The sequence below is a fragment of the Penicillium diatomitis genome (genome assembly GCF_028827545.1).
Source record: "Penicillium diatomitis strain IBT 30728 chromosome Unknown utg000004l_segment0_segment0, whole genome shotgun sequence".
NCBI classification, from domain to species: domain Eukaryota; kingdom Fungi; phylum Ascomycota; class Eurotiomycetes; order Eurotiales; family Aspergillaceae; genus Penicillium; species Penicillium diatomitis.
Window position 1 is genome coordinate 1,043,541 of NW_026623176.1, and position 23,823 is coordinate 1,067,363.

The following is a 23,823-nucleotide window of genomic DNA, read 5'->3' on the forward strand; positions in this document are numbered from 1 at the left end:
TAGTATGGAAGGATGATGATGATTCAATTGCAATTAACTGTGAGTCAGTGGTGATCTCCTTCGCGGCACAAGCAGTACCAGTACCACTGTATGTCTCTGTGCCTGGGGAACGCGAAAGATTGTGCGGACCCATGCAATGATCTATTGGAGCTCTTATTCGGGTTCAGGGATCTTGCTCACCTAAGAGGACCGCGCCCGGTGGACTGAGCGGTGGTATGGTTGCTCGTACATGGGAGGTTTCCATTCTGTACCTAATACGGAGGTTTTGTGGTAGTTAGTTACATGATTGCTACCTGTACCTGTCAACCTGTAAATGCAAAGCCTCTGTTGACCCCCTACTGCGGGGGCGTTGCGTTTCAGGTACCAGCCATGATATGTACCTATTTCTTGGATCGCCGATGGAGGTCAGATGTATGTATTTCTTACATAGTTCTCACTACTGTCAGTCAGTGCGTCTGGTGGTACTTTGGAGATCTTCACCGCTCCTTTGGAATGGATCACTGTGTTATTTGCCTCCTCTCCATGATTCTACTACATCTGGCAGCGGCCCGCTTTATATATCGGAACGGGTGACGGTTCCTGACATTCCGTGACTACCAGGGCTTTTCCAAACCTCCATGCTTACGACCTGTGGTTAATTGTTAATCTGCGTAATGGGAGAGGCGGTTGAAATTGATCAATTATTTGTAAAGTGACTAGATGTCTATACTTTTCTCATGCAATAAAAAGGTCATAGAAACCAATACGAAGCCCCCTGGCCCCCGGGATCCTTCCCTGACTACCTAGTTTAAAGGTACCCTAGGAATCTCACTGTCACTGTCCAAGTCGAATCACTGCTTTCCACTCCCCTGTGACCAGTCACGTGTCGTACTATTTCCCATCAACGATCTGACACTCGTGACTCCAGAGTCCAGATATTGGAAGTTCGGCACTACTGCTCGTACCAGGACAAACAGCAAAGCTGAACCCAGGGTCATTCCCAGTGAAACATAGAACAAGTCCGAGAGTCCGAGCTCTTCCCTTCCCGAGTCAACCCCCGGACATGGCCACGCATCGAGGAGATCGGAGCTGCAGGTAGCCATGACCCAGGCCCTCATGGCCGGGTATGTCGGATTGGCCTGGTTTGAAACTCCGATGCTGGGCATGCCCAAACGGACAGAAAGCGCATCAATTGACGCCGATCACCTGCGTGAACGTGGATTGAGGATCTCAACATCTGATTGGTCATAGGATCTGAGCTCATCACTTTATCGCCTGCCATGATCTTTCGCGGTCATCCGATCTGACTTCGACATACATGAGCATTGGTACCAACCGGGTCTTATGTGCCAGGCTTTCTCACTCTAGTTTTATGTATATTTTATGTATACTGTATATCGGTCTCACTTTACGGAGATTAAATAAGTAGCCCAGAAATGTGGCCTTCCGTACTTCTCCTTGTGTAATACACCTCGAAAATGGGGGATGTGCCAAGTATCAAAGTCTGGCTATAGCACATCTGTTGCAACACCAACAGCACTGACCTGGGAAGGCGTCTATTCCAACACTCCCTCGCCAGACAATATGGAGATCAGAGATTCAATACGCAGCACTCTGGTAAGCTCGTGTGAGCTGCGATGACCCGTTCTGGCCTACGTTTCCAGTCCATAGATGAAGAAAGACCGGTGCACTCCATAAAGCTTCCAAGCGAGGGGATCGTAATTCATTATATTGGGTGGTTTGCATAGAGCAGCAGCAAAAAGATCAGGATCCAATGTGCATCGCAGTCCGCGAGAATTCGACGGAAAGTCTCATATTATCATCGTGACAGGGGATTCGTGAACACCAGGCTTGATCAATGCAGTCCGACTGTATCACTTGTCCAGATTCTTGGTCCGGACCATGCGTCCAATAAGCTCTTTGCAGTGCTTTTCATTATACTGCTCCCACACCTCATATAGTGAGAGAAGCTCCTGCGTGCACTCGATGACGGCTTTGATGTCAACCTCACTCTCCGCGAGCCACTGGACAAGGTTTTGGACCCGAGGGGGTCCCGACCCAGACTTGTCGGACAATGCGGCAAGCATACCCATGCCACCGCCGTCCCTCATCACCCCGGCCAGGGCAGACTGTGCCGAGTTGCCAAAGTTGCCCGGGTGAGAAGGCTTGAAAACCACAGCAACAATGATTGCCATGACCGCGATGATGTGAGGCGGATGAAGTAGGGGCAGATCCGTCAAATAATGGTCGTTGATGACAGACCACGCCAGTGCCACTTCGTCTGAGCTGAGAGCCAGCTCAGTTTGAAGCTCCGACAGTGTTCGGTACGGATGATGAACGATGAGTTGAGAGCTCATCTCCGAGATCAGGGCAAACTCGCATTCACCCAGCTTCGCCACATCTGGCGTGATGAACTCTGTTCAAGGGATCAGCGGGTGTGCAAATTTGCGTTGACCCATATTCAAACACTTCCGGAGAAGAAAGAATTCTCGTAAAATATCCGCGACGAGATGCTCACCAGGATACAGACCGCGAGCCTCGCCCACCACGAAGCGAATATGTTGAGGGCACTCCTCCATCTTGCAGGCTAGATAAAATGCAGTGGTCAAGACCAGGTAAGGGTTGGTTTGACGGATTTCGTTCTTTGTATAGAATCGCTTCAGATATACTTGAGCCGTCGCAATGGCTTGCTGACGGGTAGACATGCGTTTTCCCAACTTGATCAATTCTAGCACAGAGTTAATGCGCAACTTCTCAACGTCCAGGAGTCATCGCTCTCACGTTGGTTGAAATAGATGTTCAACAGGCGCTGATCAGGCAGTGGGAATTGAGAGTGCGAAGCCTTGTCTTGATCACGGAGCCGATCCCGGACCTCTGCTAGTTTCTCTCGAGTGAAAAGCCAGTGACGGCGCTGTGTCGAAGCCCAATAATTGGCAGCCATGACTCTAGGTATAAAACAGGTGATCCTAATTCAGATCAAGGCACCTGTGTAGCACACCAGGTGGTTACATCAGGCGGTATAGATCCGTCTCGGGGCTGGGAGCCTGGGACCGAGGTCCTTCTAGATGCTGGTAGTAGTCTGATAAGGCCCAAACACTGGGCCCGAATAGGTATAGTAGGGCCCAGCCCTGGTCCCGTGGCCGCCCGGCGATGGCGTCAAGCGTGTTGGGTCCGACTCCAGTTCAGGACCCAGCAATGACCGGCGTCGCATTATTCATTGATCCTTGTTGACAGGCAGACCTTTGAAGAGACCCCACACGTCTATGCTCAGCTTTTATGCTTCCACCCCCCGATCTTGAGCATCTAGACCCCGTCTTCCTCGGCCGTCGCTTTGGCATTCTCACGCCTCTCGCATAGAGAGCTCGGTCGCGGTCCCTTGAATGATGCAATAACAATTTTCCTCCGAACATGACGCCCGGCGAATCCAAAGATGAGCGTGAAGAACGAGTCGCCCGCCTCTGGGAGAGCCTAGACACGCGCAACGAGGGCCACATCGACTTGAACGGCCTCAAGAAAGGCTTGAAGAAGATCGACCATCGTGAGTAAATGTCTCCGCGTTTGACCGGGTTGCGTGCCGGGAGTGCCCGACTGACATGTTGGTCAAATCATTAGCTCTGAAAAATGCGGATGATCTGCTGGGTGCCATCTTGCGTGATGTCGACACCAATCGCGATGGTCGCATAGACTACAATGGTTAGTGCTGGAACCCAGCGTGCTGCTCTCTTGTCTCTCCGTTGAGCTCCGTGTTGTGATTGAGGCTGATTCGGTCCTTTGAAGACTTTCGAAAGTTTATCAACCACACCGAGGCCGGTCTTTGGCAAATGTTCCTGAATATCGATGACAACAATAATGGAGTGATCGATAAAGACGAGCTGCGAAGTGCCTTTGCTCGGTCAGGGGTCGTCGTCTCCAACGCCAAGCTCGATGCGCTTTTTGCCGAGGTTGACGAAAATGACGACGGAGTTCTCTCCTACGCAGAATGGAGGTTTGTTGAGCCCCCAAACCTTTGGTTAATTAGCTGCACGTATAAAAAAACTAGCAGATACTCAGCGAAGCAAGTAGCTAACCGAATCTTTTTGTTTTGCTCATATTATAGGGACTTTTTGCTCTTCCTTCCACTGCACTCCGCCTCCGATCTTCGCGCCGTTCTATCATACTACACAGCAACGGGCAATCTAAACCCGGAAGGAGATGTCCACATCAATGACCTGCAGGGTTTAGGTACAGACCACATATTTCCTACTTCGCATTCCTCTTTCCTCCAGCGCCTCTTGTACACTATCCTCTCTCTGCCGGCGCTGGCCTCTCTCCTCCCTTCCGCATACGCACAGACTGCCCTCACCTCCGGCTCGGTCACGGGCTTACTATCTGGCTCGGAGAGTGACGTCCTATCCTTGGATGAGGATCATCAGCTGGAATGGCTACCCATCCCCAAGACCGTCGCCATGTGGATGTCATTTCGCTACTATGAACGCAAGTTGACCGAGAACACTCCCCAACTAGGCTACTTTATCGCAGGCGGTATTGCCGGGGTTGTTTCGAGAACGGCAACTGCACCCCTGGACCGTCTCAAAGTCTATCTTATCGCTCAGACAGGGAGCAAAGAGTCGGCTGTTCAAGCGGCGAAAGAAGGCGCTCCACTGGCGGCGGCTGGGAATGCGTCGAAAACATTGCTTGGTGCGCTGAAAGAGCTTTGGCGAGCTGGCGGAATTCGAAGCTTGTTTGCTGGTGAGTAACTGTTCATCTCTCCTCCCGTCACGTTGCCTCGTCTCGACTGAGCGTTATCTGACCCGGTTTACAGGAAACGGACTGAATGTTTTAAAGGTCATGCCCGAATCGGCAATCAAATTCGGCGCCTATGAGGTATGTTTTGACTGGATGAGGCATGACAAGTGATCCTGTTTACTCACGTAGTATATCAGTCTTCAAAACAAGCATTTGCTCGGTTCGAAGGTCACAATGATCCCAAGAAGCTTCGACCCACATCTCAGTTCTTGTCGGGTGGTATCGGTGGAATGGTGGCCCAGTACGCAAGCCCAATTGCATAATTCGGCACTCGTGCAAAAGTTTTTCTGACCAGTTTCATCTTATAGGTGCTTCGTTTACCCGGTTGATACGTTGAAGTTGTGAGTAGTCCTCGTATCAGCCGCTGATGTGAAGCTCTTTGTTTCTTTTTTCCTTCTTTTTTCCTTCTTTTTTTCTTCTTTTTTTCTTCTTTTTTTGCTGACGTGAACCATTGTAGCCGCATGCAGTGCTCCACGATTGAGGGCGGATTGAGAGGGAATAAGCTCATCTTTGCCACGGCGCAGAAAGTTGTCGCTGCGCATGGTATCTTCGGTTTCTTTCGTGGGCTGCCTCTTGGTCTCGTGGGCATGTTTCCCTATGCGGCGATCGATCTCTCCACATTCGAGTATCTCAAGAGAGCGCTCGTTGCCCGGCAGGCCTGCCTCGAGAATTGTCACGAAGATGATGTGACACTGAGCAACTTCTTCACCGGAACAATCGGAGCCATCAGTGGCGGATTCAGCGCCTCCGTTGTTTATCCGCTGAACGTGATGCGGACTCGTCTCCAAGCTCAAGGCACAGACCTTCATCCGACCACTTACTCCAGCATCACTGATGTTGCCCGGAAGACTTACAAGGCCGAAGGTCTTCGAGGGTTCTACAAGGGCTTGACGCCCAACCTCCTAAAAGTGGCACCGGCAGTATCCATCAGCTACGTGGTGTACGAGAACTCAAAACGGATGCTCGGCCTAAGATAGAGCCAGTTTCCTCACCGAGTCCGCATCACTCAATGATACGTCACCTCTGCCCTGACCTCCCGACATCCCGCCCCTCACTAAGCCACGCCGGCTCTTCATTTTCGTCTCCGTTCTGCTTTCCAGTCCTTTTCTTTGTCAGCTTAAGATACCCGCAAAATAGGTAAACAAAACCTCTATACATTCCCGGCATCGCATCGTCTCACTCGCCATACGGGTAGGGTTGACTTTCAGCGCAAATACCGGCAGTCGTCCTTGCCCTTCCCCCCTGCATCTAGTCTTTGTGCTTCCCTGTTTTTTTGTTGTCTCAAAATATCCAGGGCCACAGGGTGATGGCTCTCTTGTCATCGCAGTCAATCTGGATAGCGGCCTCTTTCCCCGCAGTCGACCCCTTTCACATAAATCATAGCATGGCACGGCGTTTCCAAGCATGTGTACTCCAGTGTGCACGCCATCAGCATATCTCAGGCTCTCACTAGAGTTTCTTTTCCCTGTCTCAGTGTACATTTGAGGAGATTTCAATTTCACGGTTTTGCATGATATTTCAGAATACGTATGTTCGTAAGAATACCACAGATTGATTACGGTTGAGTATAAGTGAGATCTAAGTACACGAACTTCCCACCTGTGCAACGCCCCAGTTCAGGTGAATTATCAATTTGGTTCACCGTCAACATCGACTAGTCAAGCCAGTCAAAGTTGCAGCATCCTTTATTTCGCTGCGCTCACGGCCCTCACCTCTTCGTCCTTGGGCAGAATGTCCGGCACCGGCCCAACTGGCGTGATCGAGAACGGATTGATCTGCTTGTGGGACTTGGTGTAGTGCTTCTTGATGTGCTCAAAGTCCGTGGTCTCCTTGAAGGCAGGAATATCCCAGTAGAGGTTACGCACCCAGCGGTGGATGGCTGGGTACCCGGACCGGATATCCCGAACGTTGCACTTGAAGTGCTGCACATACACGGGGTCGAAACGAATGATGGTGGTGAACAAGCGGATGTCCGCCTCGGTGACGGTCTCACCGAAGAAGAAGGGCGAAACACCAGCCTGCTTGGCCAGGTGGGCCTCCACTTTGTCGAGCGAGGAGAAGAGGGTTGTGACGGCCTTTTCGTAGGCTTCCTGTGTCGTGGCGAAGCCGGACTTGTAGACGCCGTTGTTCACGTCGTTGTAGATCCATTCGTTGGAGGAGTCGATTTCTGAACGGTGAGCAGTAGGGTAGAGGTCCAGCTTCTTGAACTGCTCGGGGAGAATATCGTCGAACTCGTAGTACAGCATGCGAATAATTTCGGCACTCTGTTCGTCCATCTTCTGGTCAGTCATGGGTTTTCTTCTCGAGATTCTCAAAGAGAGAGAGAGAGAGAGAGAGAGAGAGAGAGAGAGAGAGAGAGAGAGAGAAAGCTCGGCAATGGAAGACCCACCTCGTTGCTCACGATTCGGCCTGTCTTCTTATCGAACAGCACTGGGACAGTGAAGCGTCCAGTGTAGTCAGGGTCATTGGAGAAATAGATATCGCGAAGGTGGGTGAAGTCCTTATGCAGCGGGTCGGGGATGGTGTTTTCACCCGGCATCTCCTCGTCTGGGGTAGGGAAGCGCCATCCTAATTTGAGCAATTAGAAACATGCCGAGCTCTTTGAACCTCTGCGGCGCGGGTTTCGACAAACCTTTGTCTCCGAGATGCCAATGTACCGAGGAGAAAGAGATGATATCCTCCAGGCCCTTGAGCTTGCGCGTGATCATAGTCCGGTGAGCTGCCGCGTTGCAATGTCAGTAAGTATACGGGCCGCAGGTATATACCGCTCACTCTGCCCCAATACAATCACTTACCCCAAGGACAAGCATATGAGACATAGAGATGGTAGCGACCCTTCTCTGGTGGAAACTGCGCGCCGGCCTCGCGGGAGATGAAGTCGCGAAAGACGGAGGTTTGACGCTTGAATTCGCCTGACTTGTCATTGGGATTCACCCAGTCGGTGATCTTGCCCGAGTTGCCGGTCTTTACTCGCATCAAGAAGGTCAGTTGGAGAGTTCATCAATCGTAGTCAACGGATTGATAGCATTGCTCATCTCACACATACAGCCATGGTTCGTAATGTGGTAGGAGCAAAAGTCGATCGAATAGTTGATGCAGCTGCAAAGATCCCCGCACGAACAACTGGTCGAGAAGTCGCGAACAATGCTGGGAAGCGTGGGATTATTACAAGCATCAGCGGAAGGTAGATGGTCAAGATATATAACGCTTCTGACCCATGAGTCTTATAAGGCACTGAAGCGGATTCAAAAGCAAGAACCGTGACAAATTGGCCTCCCACTGCTACACATGCTTGAGAAGTTGAGTCGGTAGGATCGGAGCTGTTGCTAGCGGGGACAAGTGGAGCGGAGTGATGACGCGGGGCTTATTCATCGCCGCTTCAACAATTAGTTACCCTTGGGGCTCCCGCAGCAGTCAGCCGTGACAAAGCATCAACTGATCACCTCGAGGCTGTAAACACCAAACACCCACCCCAGAACTACACCGTCTGGATGTGATTACGCGATCTCAGCCAGTTTTTATCAAGGATGCCTCAATAGATCAATTGGTAATTCAAGAGAAACCTCCAGACACAGCTCGCTGGCCCAGAGCAGCTTGTCGAGATTGAGAGATTCAACTCCGCTACGGAGGAATGTACAAGCGACTCGGATTCAGCAAGCAGCAGTCAAGGTAGATTGGTAAGTGTGGATAAAAATCCCAGTCAGAATTTTGGTACACTAAATGGGGTGAAATCGGTGATGGAACAGACCACAACCAACCACGATGAGCCTGGTTTGGGTATATACAAGCTACCTAAATACAACATCATATCTGAAGTCTGTCTCGCTTCAGATTTATCCAGGTCGCAGATAGTGGCATGTCAGACCTTCCAAAGGCAGTCAATATCAATTATCCACAGGCTGAGATACCTTCAAAATGATATTCAGTCACGTCTCGTTGTACTTGCTCCAAACTTAACCACTGTCGAAGCATAAGCTTTCACAGGGATCTACGTATGAGCTCACGAGGAAGTGGTAGAAAGTTGCAATTGACCGAACAAAGTGCAAGTAGCTCTGAACATGTCGCTGTAAACACACAACGGCGATTACCTGCCCCGCCTCGATGCATGGGAAGGTTTCGCAAGCAATATTTCTACATCTATTTGCCCAGCTTGACCATCACGTAAGGAATCTCGACATCCTCCTCGGTTTGATCTTCGGCAGTCACCTCAAAGATAATATTCTGCTGATGCTCGGGCACGGGCTTTTTGCTGACGTGCTCCACGAGTTTGCTCATACTGCCATTGGGTTAGCGACATGGAAGGTCATTAAACAGCGGCACGGGCAATGGTCGGAAACTCACGGCAAAGGCAGGCGGTCCTTCACTTTCGAAGGAGGGTAGAAGCTAGCGTACAACAAGCTCACGCCAGAGCTGACCATCGTGATGTCAAGACCTCGCTCGGCAAAGTGATCAAGGAAGGCCTGCAATGGCACATCGTCCAGCTCGAAGCGGTCCCAGAGACGATCAATAGTCACCTCGCCTTGCTTGCCCTGGTAGGTACCCTTGGGGCTAGCAATAGGCTCACTGAAACCGATGAAGGGAAGAGCAAGGTTAATGAAGCCGTTCTTGTATTGCTCAATATCGTCCTTGCCGTCAACGACCTTGTACAGCTCTAGAGCAACAAGACCGGTCACAAGTGCCGTCGCGGTGGCGATAGCGGGAATGATCTTGCCAGCAATGAACTTGGTTTTATGACGGTCAGCCTGGGGAATCTCGTAATTGTCCGCACGCAAGTTGCTGGCGGCAGTAATGAAATCGATGTGGTGGTTGGTATCGTCATCCTTCTCGAACTCCACGGGCTGCAGGCGGAAGCCGGCGAGGGACTTGGGTGAGGGAAGTGAGGACACGAGCCTCTGGATCTCCTCGTCATCATTGGTGGTACCGGAGGGCTGGGCATTAGGATCGGGGTCGTTGTCGTCGGCCTGAATCTTGACGTTTGAGCTAGGGGTGAACTCGGGGATGATCATGTCGTCCACAACCTTGCGGTAGTAATCCTTATCAGCACCGGGGTTCTTGATGCCGTAGTTGAAAGCGTGTAGGTTTGCGCCGGCAATGACGAAGCCCAGATGAGTAGGGTTAGAACTGTCAAACTTCAAGGGGGTAGGGGCACGCTTGGGGCCCGACCAGAAGGGCTGGCCGGTGGAGGTCTTGGAGTCCTTGGGGAAATTGTAGAGGAGTTGCTGGATGGCATTGTTGTACTGAGCCTCGAATTGCTGACGAGCCCAAATGATGCAGTCATCGAAAGTCAGCGGCTTCTCGGTAACAAGGAAGTCGCGAAGGTGCTGCAATGTCTGCTTCTCATTCCCAGCTTGCTTCAAAGTCTGATCGATGTAATCAGCCTGCGAGAGGTACATGTTGACAGACTCGGGGGGCCCGACAAAGTAGGTCTGGAAGAGATCGCGAGCCCACGCGATAGTATGCTCAATGCGGTTGGGGAAACTCTTGAGTGTACACATGGGGAAAGATTTCTCGGGGGGATCCTGGGAGCTGGAGTAGGACTCAGTGATAAATGGCAGAATCACCTGAGTGTTTCCTTTGGTGCCGAGTGTGCCACTAGGTTAATATAGTCAGCATGGGAAGCTTCGAGGGCAGTTCCAGTTCGTCAGTCTAGAGGCATTCACCTTTCAAGGAGTGGTTTGCGGAAGAAGACGCAACGACGATCGACGTAAGTGCGTGCATCAACATTGTCCAAAGCATTGGTCACACCATCCAGACCGTTCCAGAAGTCTTCATTGAAGATGTGTTCAGTATCCGCACCAACGCGGTCACGCAAAGTAACGATCTTATCATTCAGATCGGGGTTCATCGCCTGGACTGCAGCAGATGCACACTCGCTCTTGAGTCGCCCGACATCCTTGGACCGGAAGAGGAATTGCCGATTCAGGTTGCTCTTCTCAATCTGGTCCATGTCCGTGACGAAGATCTTGCCTTTGGGTCCAGTGCCCAGGCCCATCATCGCCCAGTTCTTAAGAGTTTCACAACCAATGGCGCCCGCACCGACAAGGAACTGAGTAACATTGGAAAGCTTTTCCTGGTATTCCTTGCCGAAGACTGCGATTTGGCCGTCGTAGCGGGTACCAGTAGGCTTGCAAGTGCCTTCAGATCGAGTCACTGAGCTTGGCAGAGACTCTAGAGAATCGAAGTACATCCACTGATGTACGGGCATGAACTTTCCTGAAACAGCCTTGAGCACCTCCTGAGCAGCAATTCCTCCGAAGAAAGCGGCCAACGGGTTAAGATCACCACGGGCCTGGTAGCTCAGTTCCTTGATGATCTTCTCATCCAGTTCGACTTTCTCTTCTCCACTAGACGCAATCTCATTGGCGATCTTCAGAACCTCCTGGGCATCGCTGTCATTGTGCGGACGAGGAAGTTGAGCGTCGTGACCCTCTGCGAACTTATGCAGGGCCTGAATGCCAATGTGAAGTTGGGCAGGTCGGTCAAATTTGGCGAAGTCGGAGATCAAGATTTCAGGCTTCTTGATCTGCTCAGACAAGGGCTGGAAGTCCACAAACTTGGGCATCTTGACCTGGGCGAAGAGACCTCCACCTTGGTAGGAGCCGAGTCCAGAGACATCACCGATCGAAAACGTATAAGGGCCCTTGACAGTAATCTTGCGAGGAGCACTGTTGTTTAATTGCTCCATGCCCTTGACCTCAGTGAAGGTGACAAAGTCACCGTCTTCCAAGCCATGTCGAGTCTCGTCCAAAGCAGACACAAGCCCATCTTCCGCAATATCCGCGACAATGCCGCCAACTGGCTCCTCACCGGTAGGGTCGCCGACTGTGAACTTCTTTCCAAAGTCGTTGAAGATATAGCCAAACAGACCGAATGTATCCGTTATCGTGACGTAGATGCCATTCTGGTGACAGAAATCAGCAATGGCCAGCTGCTCCTTCAGTGGAGTCTGGGTGAGCACGATCGCTTGATAGCGCTTCAGCTGTTCTAAATCTCCAACCAAATTCTTGCCTTCATGAACCTTCACTGGAACATAGGAGTTCAACTCGGCAACACGTGGCGCAGTGACCTCAGCGCGAGGCTTACCAACGTCTTGCGGCTGGAGGAAGAATTGGGACGAAAGGTCGGCGATGGCAACAGGAGCCGGATCGTAAAGAGTCAGAGATTTGACACCGGCGAGAGCAATATTTTTGGCTAGTGCAAGTCGACGAGAAATTGTCAATGACAAGACCCAGGCAATGTGTCATTTCAGTTCGAGGCGCTTTGCCTAACGCCAGTGCTTACCGATTTCCACACCCAAGCCCTTGAGGCCAACAACCAGGACATTTGATGAGCCCATCCGCTTCATAGCTTCATGACCCAGCACGTAGCTTTTGATTCATTAGCTATAGACCGGAAAGAGCACTTCGGCACGGGAAATGACTGTCTTACAGTTGCCGACTGTACAGGGATTCATCGATCTCGCCCTGCTTGATCATCTCCATGGTATGTTGAGGAGTTTCGACCTCCATGGTTGCGTCCTGGTTGGGGGTCGTGTGAGCTAGGGTGCATATCATTGAGAGACAAGTGTGTTGAAGCGGCGCATACCGTCATGGTCTTCTTTTGAGGCCGCACGGCGGTGTCGTCTTCAGACGCACTACGTTTCCCCGGCTTAGCCGATTCACGAACAGCAAGGTTGGAAGAAATTTTTGTAGACAGGAAGTGTGAAAGTCTGGCTCGAGGAGCAAGACTTTCGACTTTAATGCAGTGAATCAAGTAGTAGCCCAAGTGCGTACCGGGTACCTATTGTGAACAGGACAGGGCCTGAAGTGGAAGTAGACGACGTTGGTGAGAGTGATAGGTGTATTCGGAAGAGAACCTCAGCGCTGTACAGGGTCGCTGAGGAGTAATCAATTAGATTTGTGGTGTGGGCGGAGTGGTAAAGAGAGTGGAAGAGGAAGATAGCTCGATGGAAAGGTGTGGGATCATCGACGTAAGAGGGGAGACCCTCCCGCGCCGTCAGGTGCCCGGGCCTCCAAAGGTGGGCAAGCTACGAATGACTAATCGTTGTGTAGGAGCCCTCGGAAATTGGGGAGAGACCCCCGCGGTCGGAGTCCATCGTAGAGTGGCCGGTCGCGTGTAAACGCGACAGCACTTTTCGACTCGCGACTGACATCTCAATGTGCGGCAAAGAGACCATAGAAGCTCTTAGCTTGAAAGACTGAGGATGAGGAAGCCGCAACTGAATGCCTGTTGAAACGCTCGAAGCAGTCTGCCTTTACTTCTACACGAGTCTGGGCCTGAATGCTTCAATTACTACACCCGCGCCCGCACCTGAACCGACCCGTTTCGTCACCTCCTCCCATGTGCCGATTTGAACTTTTAGGCCGTGGGCTGCTGTACTGGCAAAAGAAGAATAGCCATTGGCGACAGAGACGATCAGCTGGGTACATTACAATTCATATTCAGGCGCTACTTCTCAGGTCCTGAAAGCTAATGACCATCGCAACCGCAGGGCCCGACCGCCAAAATGCTCCACGAGATCCTCCTCTCCCTGTCCGGGCAACCCTCGCCGCTCTTTTTTCAAGACGGGCGCAGTGATACGCTCGCTGAAGACGATCTTCCCCTTCTCGCGCCCCCAGAGAGAGCCCTCCTTGGATCAATTGCCCATCTGAGTCGATTGCACGCGCAGCTGCGAGAATCCTGCTATCGAGTCTCATCATCGCATCGCTCAGTTGTCTGTCGCTCGGTATCTACTGCGATCAGCAACAATCAACTAGACGACTTTCAAAAGAAGATTCTCGAGGTAGAGAAGGCTATACTTACCGAGGACAGTGGGTATGTTGGCGGATACGGGATTGTACCGCTGTCCACAATAGTTGGAGAGTTTGCGCCCTGGACTCGTCGCTTGGAGTGGCTCTGGAACATTGTGACGTTTATGCAACCACAACATGAGCAAGCCAACTCTGTACAGGGGTGCACGGGAGCGGCGCTCATCGACCACTTGCGCGCCGAGTGTCGCACTGGATACCTTGATATCAAAGAAATGGCTGTCCAGCTTACAACAGCCGCAGAGATGGCTTGGATGAGACAATTATCTACATGGCTCTTATGCGGCGATATGCCAGTGTTCGGCAAAGGGGACTTCTTCATCGGGGAAGACATTGATCCTGGAGATGGCGAAGTGGAGTTCAGCCTGCACATGGAGCTAGTTCCCAAGTTTGTCACTGCACAAACAGCAGGATCCATTTTGTTCATTGGCAAATCGCTTAATCGTGTTCGTGACAAGAAAAAGTCCAAAAAACCCGATTCAACCACGCCGGTGACGCTATACCGGGAGCACATCGATAAACTTGCCGGGCTTAAGTCGCCAATCTCATCAACTCTGCTCTCCGCGGCTGTAGATTCTATCCGACTATCGTTGTCACAGTCGACTTTATCGAAGTTGTTGCCGCTGCCGAGAATTCTCGAGATGCTGACATTACTGCACGATTTCCTCTTACTAGGGAGGGAGAGTTTGCGGTTGCGCTAGTGTCCCAAGCGGACTCCCGAATTGAAGAGATTCGGCGCCGCGGTGCACTTGCGCGGGTTTTGTCTGGAAATCTGGCGGGACTTCCAATCAAAGAAGGCGATGTCAGCAGTGTTTTGTCCCAGGCGTGGGCTGAATTGTTCTCTCTTCAAAAGGTTGAGGATCCTACAGACGAGGGACTCGAGCTCGCGCGAGAGCTTCTTCGCTTGTCAGTCAATGACAAAACGCCTCGCCCTATGACTCCATCGCGAAGCTCGGCTGTCATCTACGAGATTTCAGGAGTTTCTTTCGAGGATGTCCTCTTTCCGGTACCTACATCCCTCACGGCCCAGGTTCAGGCGCCTCTCGACCTATTTCTTTCGAGCTCCGACATTGCTGTTTATTCTAAGATTAATGCGTATCTGTTGGGCATCCGTCGCGCTCAATTCCGACTGGGCAACCTATGGAAAGAGACATCCCTTCGCAGAATCCATCCTTCTCCGTGGGGACCGCCCCGAAGTAGTAGTGTCTTCGGCCAGAACAAATTGAGAGAGGGACGTGCGAGAGATAACGCCAGGGTTCGACTGATGCGTTCCACATGGGCCACCGCGAGCGCCTGTCTCTTTGTGCTATCAGAGCTCGGAGGGTTCTTCCAGGGAGAGGTCATTCAAGAATCATGGCAACATTTGCGGAGATGGATTGAGGAGACAGATTCCTCAGCAAGCCGTGCATCTGGTTCTAGGCCTAGCACTGCATCCACATCGAAAGACCAACAGCAGTCTCGGGCTGCGTCCCCCAACGTCGTCGGCAATCGACCGACCTCTGCGGGCGGGGCTCCCTCAATGGGCCGCCACGACCCTGAAGCGCTGACTGTTGCTCACCGACGCCATTTATCCACGCTAGTCAGGTCTTTATTCTTGAACGACCGAGCTTTCACCGGGGTGCTTCGCTCTTTAATCTCCAGCGTGGACCGCTTTGTGGCACTTGTCATTCGACTTGAGACAGTGCAGCGCAACATGGACCTGGAGACGGACGAGGGCGTGGTTGAGTCTCTTGTGGACTACGCACAAGAGGAACACGAGGTCTGGCTGGATCTGCGCAGTACGTGTGATGATGTCAATGCCGGCATGAATGACCTGGTCGTTAGTCTTCGCAATATAGACGATCATCGCACGGGTGAGAATTTCGGTCCCGCCTGGGCAGGGTCTCGTGTGGACGAGAGTTCTAGTCCTGGATTTCGCCATTATGTTCCTCGCCAGCCCGCGGGTGTTGACCGCCTGCTGATGAAGCTAGATTTTGGGAGTCTTCGAGGCTCCACGACTGGAGCGGACCTTGACCGTCTGGACTTTGACTGAACAGGGAGCAGACAGACCCAAGAACTCCTGGACACTTACTTTTACAAGACGCGGCGTATCAGCTGATGTCTTCGATCTTGAGAATAAGCCGCAGCCCTAATTTCCCAAATAGATGAGTTGTGTCTAGATGGCGATATATTTAGCCTAATCGCAGAAAAGTGTTTCCCATTTGCTGGTTCTGTCATACTGTCTGTTCGAATGGGCTTTGCTCGTAAGACTTTTTGACGCGATTGGCTTTCTTCATCCACGGGTCGCGAAGCGGGAGTTGTCTGATTTCCTTCAGCATTCCTGGACTGTCTAGTCGCTCGATCTGGCTGTAGGTGGCTGCGAAGCACTACCCTTTCGCGGAATTCGTTAATCGTGAAGAAGAGGATGCCATATGATCTGTCCCTTGCCCCTCGCTTGGAGGCGACCATGCGTGCTTCGTAAGTATTCTTGGGAGATCTTGCATTTCAGGCAGTGGCTGGGGTAAAAATCTCCACATGTTCTTGCATCTAGTCAATCGATTGTTCTAGGCCGAGATGTGATCGCATCCATTCATGGCATGCGCGATGGCTCGATCTTGAACCTTGGGCCTCATGGACTGAGGCAGTGAAACTTTCGGTAGGGGGCGGATCGTGGGTGCGAGATCACGTGGATGTTTCCTTGGGGCTACCCCGTGTTCCCCGTCTAAGAAAACACCCCAGAATCCGAAGTTTTCCCGGCATCAAGACAATCTTTAAACGTCCCGTAAGAAAAGAGTGAACAGTGTCCACAGTGTACACAGCATACGCACTTCTGATCTCTCGCTATGAGGCTACTCTATGGTCAAAGTCGATGCTACAGCATCCACTTTCTCAAGATTCACACTTCCTCGCTTTAAGGGCAACAGCTAAAAATACCTAGAACTTTTTGACTTTCCAGCTCTCTCCCGACGATACTCGAGGAACCTTGGGAAGACACTCGGTTGGAAGACGAGAAAATTGTCAACTGATCAGCTTGTTCCGTGGTACGATGCGACTCTACCCAACATCCGACAAGATGTCTGCACTTCAGCCGTGCGAACTATCGTGCAATCCCGCCCAGCAACAGTCAGCAGCTCTATCGTGGATCCCTCATTTCCATTGTGGCCATGGATGTAGCCCATCATTCAATGTCATACAGATGGGAGTCCGATCTATGGACTGCGTCATCTTGACCTGAACAGGTCTGCTGTTTTTCGCGGCTTTGCGTCCGGAACTCTGGACCAGCAGACGACAGTTCCATATCAGATGGGTACTAAGGCAATCTATCCAGTTGAGCAACAGTGCTCTGTTTCGCACAAGCAGGAAGCAAAGCCGCTTTTTTTTAATGTTGGATATACTGTGAGTATTGTCGTCCATGATGGCGTGTTCCGTACGGCTGGGTCGCGTCCAGTCCGTTCAGATCAGCGCCTCATCTGGATGAGTTTCGCTGTGGAGGGCCCGCCATACGGCACCGATCCCGTTTGTAGATCTTGGAGCTCCACTTGTCAGCGCCCGATACATTGCGACCGACTGGATCCCGGAAGGGACAAGATGAACAAAGAAACTCAGGAGAGAGATCCCGAAGTTTTAGCATCCTCGAGACTACAGGGTTAGTTGGTTAGTGCAACTTGAGGTACTACTATTGGGCGGGTTCGGCATGCTCGGGGCTGTTGGTCCGGAGGTGACGCGGCTCTTCCAGGGTTCAGCAAGCATAACCGTTTTCGATCACTTTGCAACCCGCATGAACGACCCATTCCTACATCCCGATTCTCGTCGACTGGATTTGATCATCTGATCAGGAGTACGACTCTCGAGCTCCAGCAATCCTCTGCTTTTTCCAAGTCTGGCTGTTGGCCTTTGAATGCGGAGACCGTCGCCGTGTGGGGAGTTTCCATGTACAGGTCACGTCCAGCACAGCCAGAGCCACGGTGGCAAACGTCATGCCACAACCCATCCATGGATGATGCTTGAAACGAGGATCGTGACTGACTTGAGGAGTGGGCAAAAAAAAAAAACAAAAAAAAATGATGAAAAATGAAAGATACTGTGGAGTTTGACCGCGCCAAGGTCATCTGCACAATTATCGTGTCTCGACGCTGTCTGTGATGATGTATATGATTTTACTTGCTCCTCCTTGACCTGAGATCGTGTGCCAGTTCCAGTCCCGCCATCATCTGTACTTAATGAGAGGAGTTTTCTTGTGAGACCTAGATGAAGAGATTCTTCATAGATGATCTGGTCTGGAACCGTTGATTGTCGTATAGCCAGTTTTGATTACTCCTGGCAACTTTGCGATTTTCTTTCTCTCTTGCAACTGATGAGCAGGCAGACTGCTGTGAATACTTGGACTCTCCCCAGCTATTTGTACAACATTTGTATACATACCGACAGAATGTCCGCACATTGTCTTCGCGCTCGTTCATTATTGAACTGCCCTCGCTACCTTCGTCGAAGATGGGCTGCCGGCTCCGAATACCATTTATCGCCTGTGAATCTTCACACTTGCCGGGCTTTATCTTGCACAAGCGTCACCCGCAACTTGTCTAATCCTCCAGACACTCCTGAGGACCACGACAGGATCCAGGCCAAGCTCCCTCTCAAGAGCATCCTACGCAATGCAAGGCGGTTCCGGGACTTTGATATGGAGAGTCGTGTATATGCGATTACGGGCGGAGGCCGAGGATTAGGTCTTGCAATGGGGGAGGCCTTGATCGAGGCTGGCGCAAAAGGTATATTCATGATCCAATACCTCTGTTTTGATCTCCTGGATTTTACTATACACCAACAACATTGATACCCTCGGTACTATTACATCTGTCGACCGAGGAAGGCAAAGTGAAATCGAGCTAAGAAAACACCACACAGTATACGCATTGGACCGCCTGGAGAGTCCACACCCAGACTTTCTCAAAGTCAAAGAGAAAGCAGAAAAAGAATACGACAGTGCCATAGAATATATCCGCATTGACGTCCGCGACAACCCCCAAGTCCACAACACCTTCGCCGCCATCGCCGCCCAAGAGAAACGACTCGACGGCCTCATCGCCGCCGCAGGCATCAACCACCTCCAGCCGGCCCTCGACCACTCCCAACAAGCCCTCAACGACGTCCTCTCCATCAACTACACCGGCGTCTTCAACTCCGCCACCGCCGCCGCCCGCCAAATGTTCAACTACCACACAAAGGGCTCCATTCTCCTGGTTGCCTCGATGAGCGGGCTGATCGCCAACAAGGGCATGACGTCGCCCGTGTACAATTCCTCCAAGGCCGCCGTTGTGCAGCTTGCGCGGTCGTTGGCGATGGAATGGGGTCGGTACGGGGTGCGTGTGAATAGTCTTTGCCCGGGGCATATCATCACCCCGATGGTGGAGGATGTGTTTCGGAAGAATCCCGAGGCGCGCGCCATCTGGGAGGCGGAGAATATGCTGGGCCGGTTGGCGATGCCGGAAGAGTTTCGAGGCGCGGCGATGTTCTGTCTCTCAGATGCAAGTAGTTTTATGACCGGTAGTACGCTTGTGATTGACGGTGGACATACAGCCTGGTAGGCGGCCCCGTCGCGGCGTATAAGATGTCTGATACCGTGGGGAGACCGGATGGACCTTTTATGTGCATACCTAATGATCAACGACGTGGTGACTTTCAAAGGCTTCCTGGGAAGGCCCATCAGGTGCTGGACGACAAGCACCTGCTTAATAGCCTTCTCCAGCGGTTCTCCCGGCACTGTTTTCCTTTTAAAATTTAAATCGCTTTAGATCTACCTAATTCCTCGGTTTATTTCTATAAACTGCTTCTTTGATACCCGTGGTGAGCTACATACATCACGGAAAGTCGTGAGTGTACGATTTTCTCATATCACACACCCGCGCCGAAATTGCGCCCGACTCAATAGATCGATACTTGATGAGAGCTGCGGCTTTGCGGGAGCAGCCAAAGACGGGATTCTGATCAAGCTGGAGATATCTACATTTCATTTTATACTATCTCCGCCAACATGTGTCTGATCCAATATTCGATCCGAAAAGTCCAGCATTCAAGACGTGATGACAAGATATTGCCCAGTTGAGTGACACAGTGAAACGACGCAATGTGGCTCGACAGCACAGAATCAAAAATCTATATAAATAATGGAACACGATGACCGACACAAATTTCTCAGGTGATATACACAAGCCCTCGCTCACGGTTACCATATGCATGTCCATCTCTCCAATCGAGTTCGCCACTACCATCACCGCCCATAAGTCCATCGTGCTCCTCACCATATTGACCCGGTCCAGCTCCATTCACTGCTTGATACGTTGCCCTCGCTAACCTTTGGTTGGCCCGTTGCAGAGTGACACGCAAGCAGACCGCAAGAATGGCAACCAGTACCATGAAGAAAGAGCAGGTAGCCATTCCACGAATATACCAGGGCCCATCTGTTTCAGGATACAGTCTCGTGCCAAGAAGAGGACCACACTGCCCGATGATGTTCAGCAGAGCGATACTGGCGCCTTTGCCTTCTTTCTCCAGTCGATTGTCCATCGACCAGGTTATGATCAACGTGATGGCCGAGAAGAATCCGGCTGTCGCGGGGTACACGCAAATGTAACGTATAAGGACATGCAGCTGAGGGGAGAGATGTGAGTGGAAGTACCCCGTTGCCGCAATGGCAAGATATGCCAGGGAGGATATCAAAGCATGCGCAATGAGATAGGTACTTCGGGTGCAAGAGCGATCCGAGGCCCATGCCGTTAACAAAACAACTAGGAAGGCAACAAGATATGGCGGTGCGGAGAGGGCCTGGGCGCTTAATTCCGAGTATCCCATGCTGACGACGAGTTAGCTGCCTGTACTTACACACTCCTTTCAGGCGAGGAGCACTCACTCTTTGATAATAGTGGGCATAAAGACCGGCATTGAGCTAAACGCAACGTTGCAGCTGAAGAACATGGCCTGTGAAAGGGTAAGACGCTGGTTCAACACGAGAGGGGTCTTGAAAACCCATAGACTCACTGCTGCCATGTAAGCCTTGGGATCGGCAACTGTCTTCAAAACTTCCCTCCATTGAAAGCGATGCGAAGGTATCCGTTTGAACTCTGACTGGCCATCATCCATCCGAAGGCTGGCGACCACTCTTTGCCGTCGAGACAGAAACCGCGCACTGCCTGGAGCATCTGGGATGACGACCCAGGCAAAAACAGCAACTATCACGCTGGGGAAACCTTCAACGAGAAACAGAGCACGCCATGGAGAAATGGGCCCATTCTTGCTGCTCTTGACAATGAGCCAGGCAAGACTGCTTGCGAAGGAGCTGGCCAAGGGCGCAGCGGAGATGAACAGTCCATTTCTAAAGGCCAGTTCCTCACGCCGGTAGAACAACGACAGGTAGAACGGGACACCCGGTCCAAATGCTGCTTCAGTAATGCCGAGAAGCGCCCGTAGAACAACAAGTCCCTCAAAGGAGGTCGCGAGGGATTGAAAGGAAGCCACCATGCCCCAGCTGAACACGCACAGTGAAATGTAAATGTGTGGAGACACGACGCGGTACATCAGAGTCATCCATTCGAAAAGAATGTACGTGATGTAGAATGCAGTCAGGAGCCACTCGTATTGTCCAGACGACAGATTCAAATCATCTTGCAGCCCAGCGATTTTTGCATTCCCAATATCTGCATCATTCCAGCCTTAGTCTCTTCCATATCATTTGAAGCAGAACAAGGCACACTTACTCGAACGGTCAAGAAAGGCTAGTAAGTAGAGCAATGCCAAAAAGGGCACTAGCTTTTGATCAAATTTCCGCACTACCTGGGTCTCCTCCTCCACTGTGAATTGCGGCCGGGACGGTGTCTGCGCGCTTTTGCCGTCAAACTCATCTGCGGAATCGAATTGATCGCGACCTGTGCTCTCGGGAGCTGATCGGCCCACTTCCACTGCATCGTCAAAATTAGTTTGAAGTCTTAAGTTTTTCGGCGGTGACATCTGTGATTTTGCCATGGAGTATTCCTCGTCGGAGTAGTTCGATTCTGGCGTCAAACGCGGACTTGACAAGCCCGAATCGCGGGAAGAAGTGTTCCCCGCAGCCGACGGGACTAGATGGATGTTGGCCATTATCGGTATCCTAAGAACATAGCACCGCAGGGACAACGGCTACCAGAAGCTGCTGCCGCTGCTAATATGAGTTTCGGGATTTTCTAGAGGAAGTCTAGCTTCTTCTACTATTTTGACCTCGAGCCTTGCTTCTTTTGCAGATGACCTGATCGGCGGGCCTGTTAGATTAGGTAAACAAGGGCACGTGGGTATGCTGAATAGGGTTAAGCGGCCACTGCCAGTGATCGAATGTAGGTTCAAGGTTGAAGGTTCAAAGCACACTTGCAAAAGCCCACCAGGGCCATGAGACTCCTCAATCGGTTGGCATACTGAATGAAAGATCATAACAAAACATAGAAGATGCGACAACATTGGTGCAACGGCTAGTTACATGCATTGAACCTCGACCTCATAACACACGCCAGGTTATCATCGACCTCCTTGCCGAGATTGTCGCTGTACACCACGCTCTCTTCAAGTGATCAGGTTACTCTGTCAGCGGCGCAGACAGATCTAAACGTGCATAGCAACAACCATGGGGCCTCCCATGTATGACTAGGCCGAGTCATACTCTTTCTTGCACTCCAAGGCGCGGTCGCTGTCATAAGCAGGACCGTAGGTGATGGGCTGATCACGAGCCCTGCTGCTATCACGATCGGGGCGGTACGAGTCACGAGCTCGGCGATACACACCCCCATGGTGAGCGCGCTTCCGGCGACTGGCAGGTCGCGTATCTTCCTCGACGGGAAGTTCGAAAATACGCTTGCGACCGCCAGCCAGATGCTCGGCATGGCTCGAGCTGACGTCCACCATTTTCTTCACCTCGGGGAACAGTGGGTGGCCTTCGAGATGGTTTTGGACCATGTGTCGATAAACGTTCTCGGCAGAGTCGCGAAGGAAACAGACATTCTTGAACTTGTCGGTCATTTTGCTGCTATAGCCCGTCTTGTTGGCATCACCGAAGTAGACATCAGCCTTGGCCTCCTGGTAGACGCCGACGAGCTTTTCAAGAGCCGAATCGAAGGACGTGAGGATAGGGTGGGCCGAGACGCCTTCAGTTTTGACTGTCACGTTGAATGTGCCTAAATACGGAAAAGGATCAGACATTGTGACTCGTGGAGTAAGTTATGTGGGAGTGAGAGATTGAATCACCTTGCTCTATGAGCTCCTCCGCAATGAGGCGAGAGAAGACAATCTGGCGTTTCTCAAGGTAGGACTGGACCGAGTTGACCATCAAGTACTCCTGAAGGAATAACTCCAGAAGCGGAATGTTCCCGTGCTGGATGCCCGGGCTAACAGCCAACTCGACAAAGGCTCGATCAAAGGCGCTCATTTCATGGTCGTCCAACCTCGCCGAGCGATATCTCAACAAGAAGTTGTATTGACGATGAATCATATTCATCAGCGTGTGCGTTTTTCCCTCGTCTTGCAAAATGTCCTGGAGAACCGGACTCGGAAGAGAAACACTGCGCCACTGGATCAACAAGTCATTAAGACTGGCCGCGGAAGACATCTTGATGACCGCAACTCGCCACGAATACACAAACTGAAACGAGGAAAATCAATTCGAGGGCTCGAAGAACCTTGACAGCAAGCGAAGCTGTGTCAAGACCGTCGGGTGAAAAAATGATGAGAGCTAGAAGCAAAAGGCGTTGTGCATTTGGTGAGGTGCGGGTGTGCTGGAAAAGACGAAGAGTATCGTGGGAGCCAGGAGGGAAAACAGGAAACGCAATATAGCGTGCCAAAAAAAAAAAAGATGTGTGGGAAATGGAGTGCGTGGGAGTTCAGGCAAAAGCGTTTCGCAAAGGACTTTGACACCACACAGGATTTGAGATGAAGTGCAGCAAGCCTGGAACCTGGCTAGAAGCAATTTTAGCAAACAATCCAGCAGTGTGAAGTAGCTGCTTTCTATCAGATCCTCCCCTTTCTCTCAAAGTCTGTGGTTCAGTATAAGAGTAGATTGATGGTCTACGTTTGATTATCGAATAGCCAGTGAAATCCTAGTCCGTACTGCACTGTCTTCGAGACATGTTTTGATAATTAAACCATCCTGCTTCGAGGTTGCTTTGCAACGCAGCCTATCTATCCTGACAGTCGCTCTTATGAGCCTGTTTGTTTTATAGCAGCTTCAGCAATGAGAACTATAACTGACACGCTTAATCAGAGA

The 23,823-nt window shown here is 51.3% G+C and overlaps 8 protein-coding genes across 8 annotated transcripts; 3 read left to right on the top strand and 5 right to left on the bottom strand.

The window, feature by feature from the left end:
• Positions 1–1,853: 1,853 nt before the first annotated feature.
• Positions 1,854–2,920, bottom strand: ssn8 (cyclin-dependent protein serine/threonine kinase regulator SSN8; the record flags this gene model as incomplete). The annotated part of the gene is made up of 3 exons (XM_056933259.1): positions 1,854–2,395; positions 2,498–2,707; positions 2,761–2,920. The coding sequence occupies 3 exons, from the start codon at positions 2,918–2,920 to the stop codon at positions 1,854–1,856; spliced, it is 912 nt and encodes a 303-aa protein (XP_056790800.1).
• Positions 2,921–3,387: 467 nt separating this feature from the next.
• N7539_003658 (calcium-binding mitochondrial carrier protein) lies at positions 3,388–5,741 on the top strand (the record flags this gene model as incomplete). The annotated part of the gene is made up of 8 exons (XM_056933260.1): positions 3,388–3,517; positions 3,592–3,672; positions 3,757–3,964; positions 4,076–4,707; positions 4,781–4,842; positions 4,902–5,005; positions 5,073–5,105; positions 5,222–5,741. The coding sequence occupies 8 exons, from the start codon at positions 3,388–3,390 to the stop codon at positions 5,739–5,741; spliced, it is 1,770 nt and encodes a 589-aa protein (XP_056790801.1).
• Positions 5,742–6,449: 708 nt separating this feature from the next.
• Positions 6,450–7,816, bottom strand: N7539_003659 (glutathione S-transferase family protein; the record flags this gene model as incomplete). Its single annotated transcript, XM_056933261.1, has 5 exons — positions 6,450–7,043; positions 7,154–7,332; positions 7,397–7,483; positions 7,560–7,728; positions 7,811–7,816. The coding sequence occupies 5 exons, from the start codon at positions 7,814–7,816 to the stop codon at positions 6,450–6,452; spliced, it is 1,035 nt and encodes a 344-aa protein (XP_056790802.1).
• Positions 7,817–8,901: 1,085 nt separating this feature from the next.
• ubaA (E1 ubiquitin-activating protein ubaA) lies at positions 8,902–12,317 on the bottom strand (the record flags this gene model as incomplete). The annotated part of the gene is made up of 5 exons (XM_056933262.1): positions 8,902–9,040; positions 9,106–10,356; positions 10,425–11,955; positions 12,046–12,131; positions 12,193–12,317. 5 exons carry the CDS (start codon positions 12,315–12,317, stop codon positions 8,902–8,904), a joined length of 3,132 nt encoding a protein of 1,043 aa, XP_056790803.1.
• A 953-nt stretch (positions 12,318–13,270) lies between these two features.
• Positions 13,271–15,603, top strand: N7539_003661 (uncharacterized protein; the record flags this gene model as incomplete). The annotated part of the gene is made up of 2 exons (XM_056933263.1): positions 13,271–14,160; positions 14,247–15,603. 2 exons carry the CDS (start codon positions 13,271–13,273, stop codon positions 15,601–15,603), a joined length of 2,247 nt encoding a protein of 748 aa, XP_056790804.1.
• Positions 15,604–17,979: 2,376 nt separating this feature from the next.
• On the top strand, positions 17,980–19,132 carry N7539_003662 (putative short chain dehydrogenase/oxidoreductase; the record flags this gene model as incomplete). The annotated part of the gene is made up of 2 exons (XM_056933264.1): positions 17,980–18,316; positions 18,453–19,132. The coding sequence occupies 2 exons, from the start codon at positions 17,980–17,982 to the stop codon at positions 19,130–19,132; spliced, it is 1,017 nt and encodes a 338-aa protein (XP_056790805.1).
• A 607-nt stretch (positions 19,133–19,739) lies between these two features.
• N7539_003663 (uncharacterized protein) lies at positions 19,740–21,677 on the bottom strand (the record flags this gene model as incomplete). The annotated part of the gene is made up of 3 exons (XM_056933265.1): positions 19,740–20,397; positions 20,455–21,253; positions 21,299–21,677. 3 exons carry the CDS (start codon positions 21,675–21,677, stop codon positions 19,740–19,742), a joined length of 1,836 nt encoding a protein of 611 aa, XP_056790806.1.
• Positions 21,678–22,211: 534 nt separating this feature from the next.
• Positions 22,212–23,202, bottom strand: N7539_003664 (uncharacterized protein; the record flags this gene model as incomplete). Its single annotated transcript, XM_056933266.1, has 2 exons — positions 22,212–22,738; positions 22,809–23,202. Coding segments are annotated over 2 exons (921 nt in total), but the record flags the coding sequence as incomplete, so codon positions are not given.
• Positions 23,203–23,823: the final 621 nt, after the last annotated feature.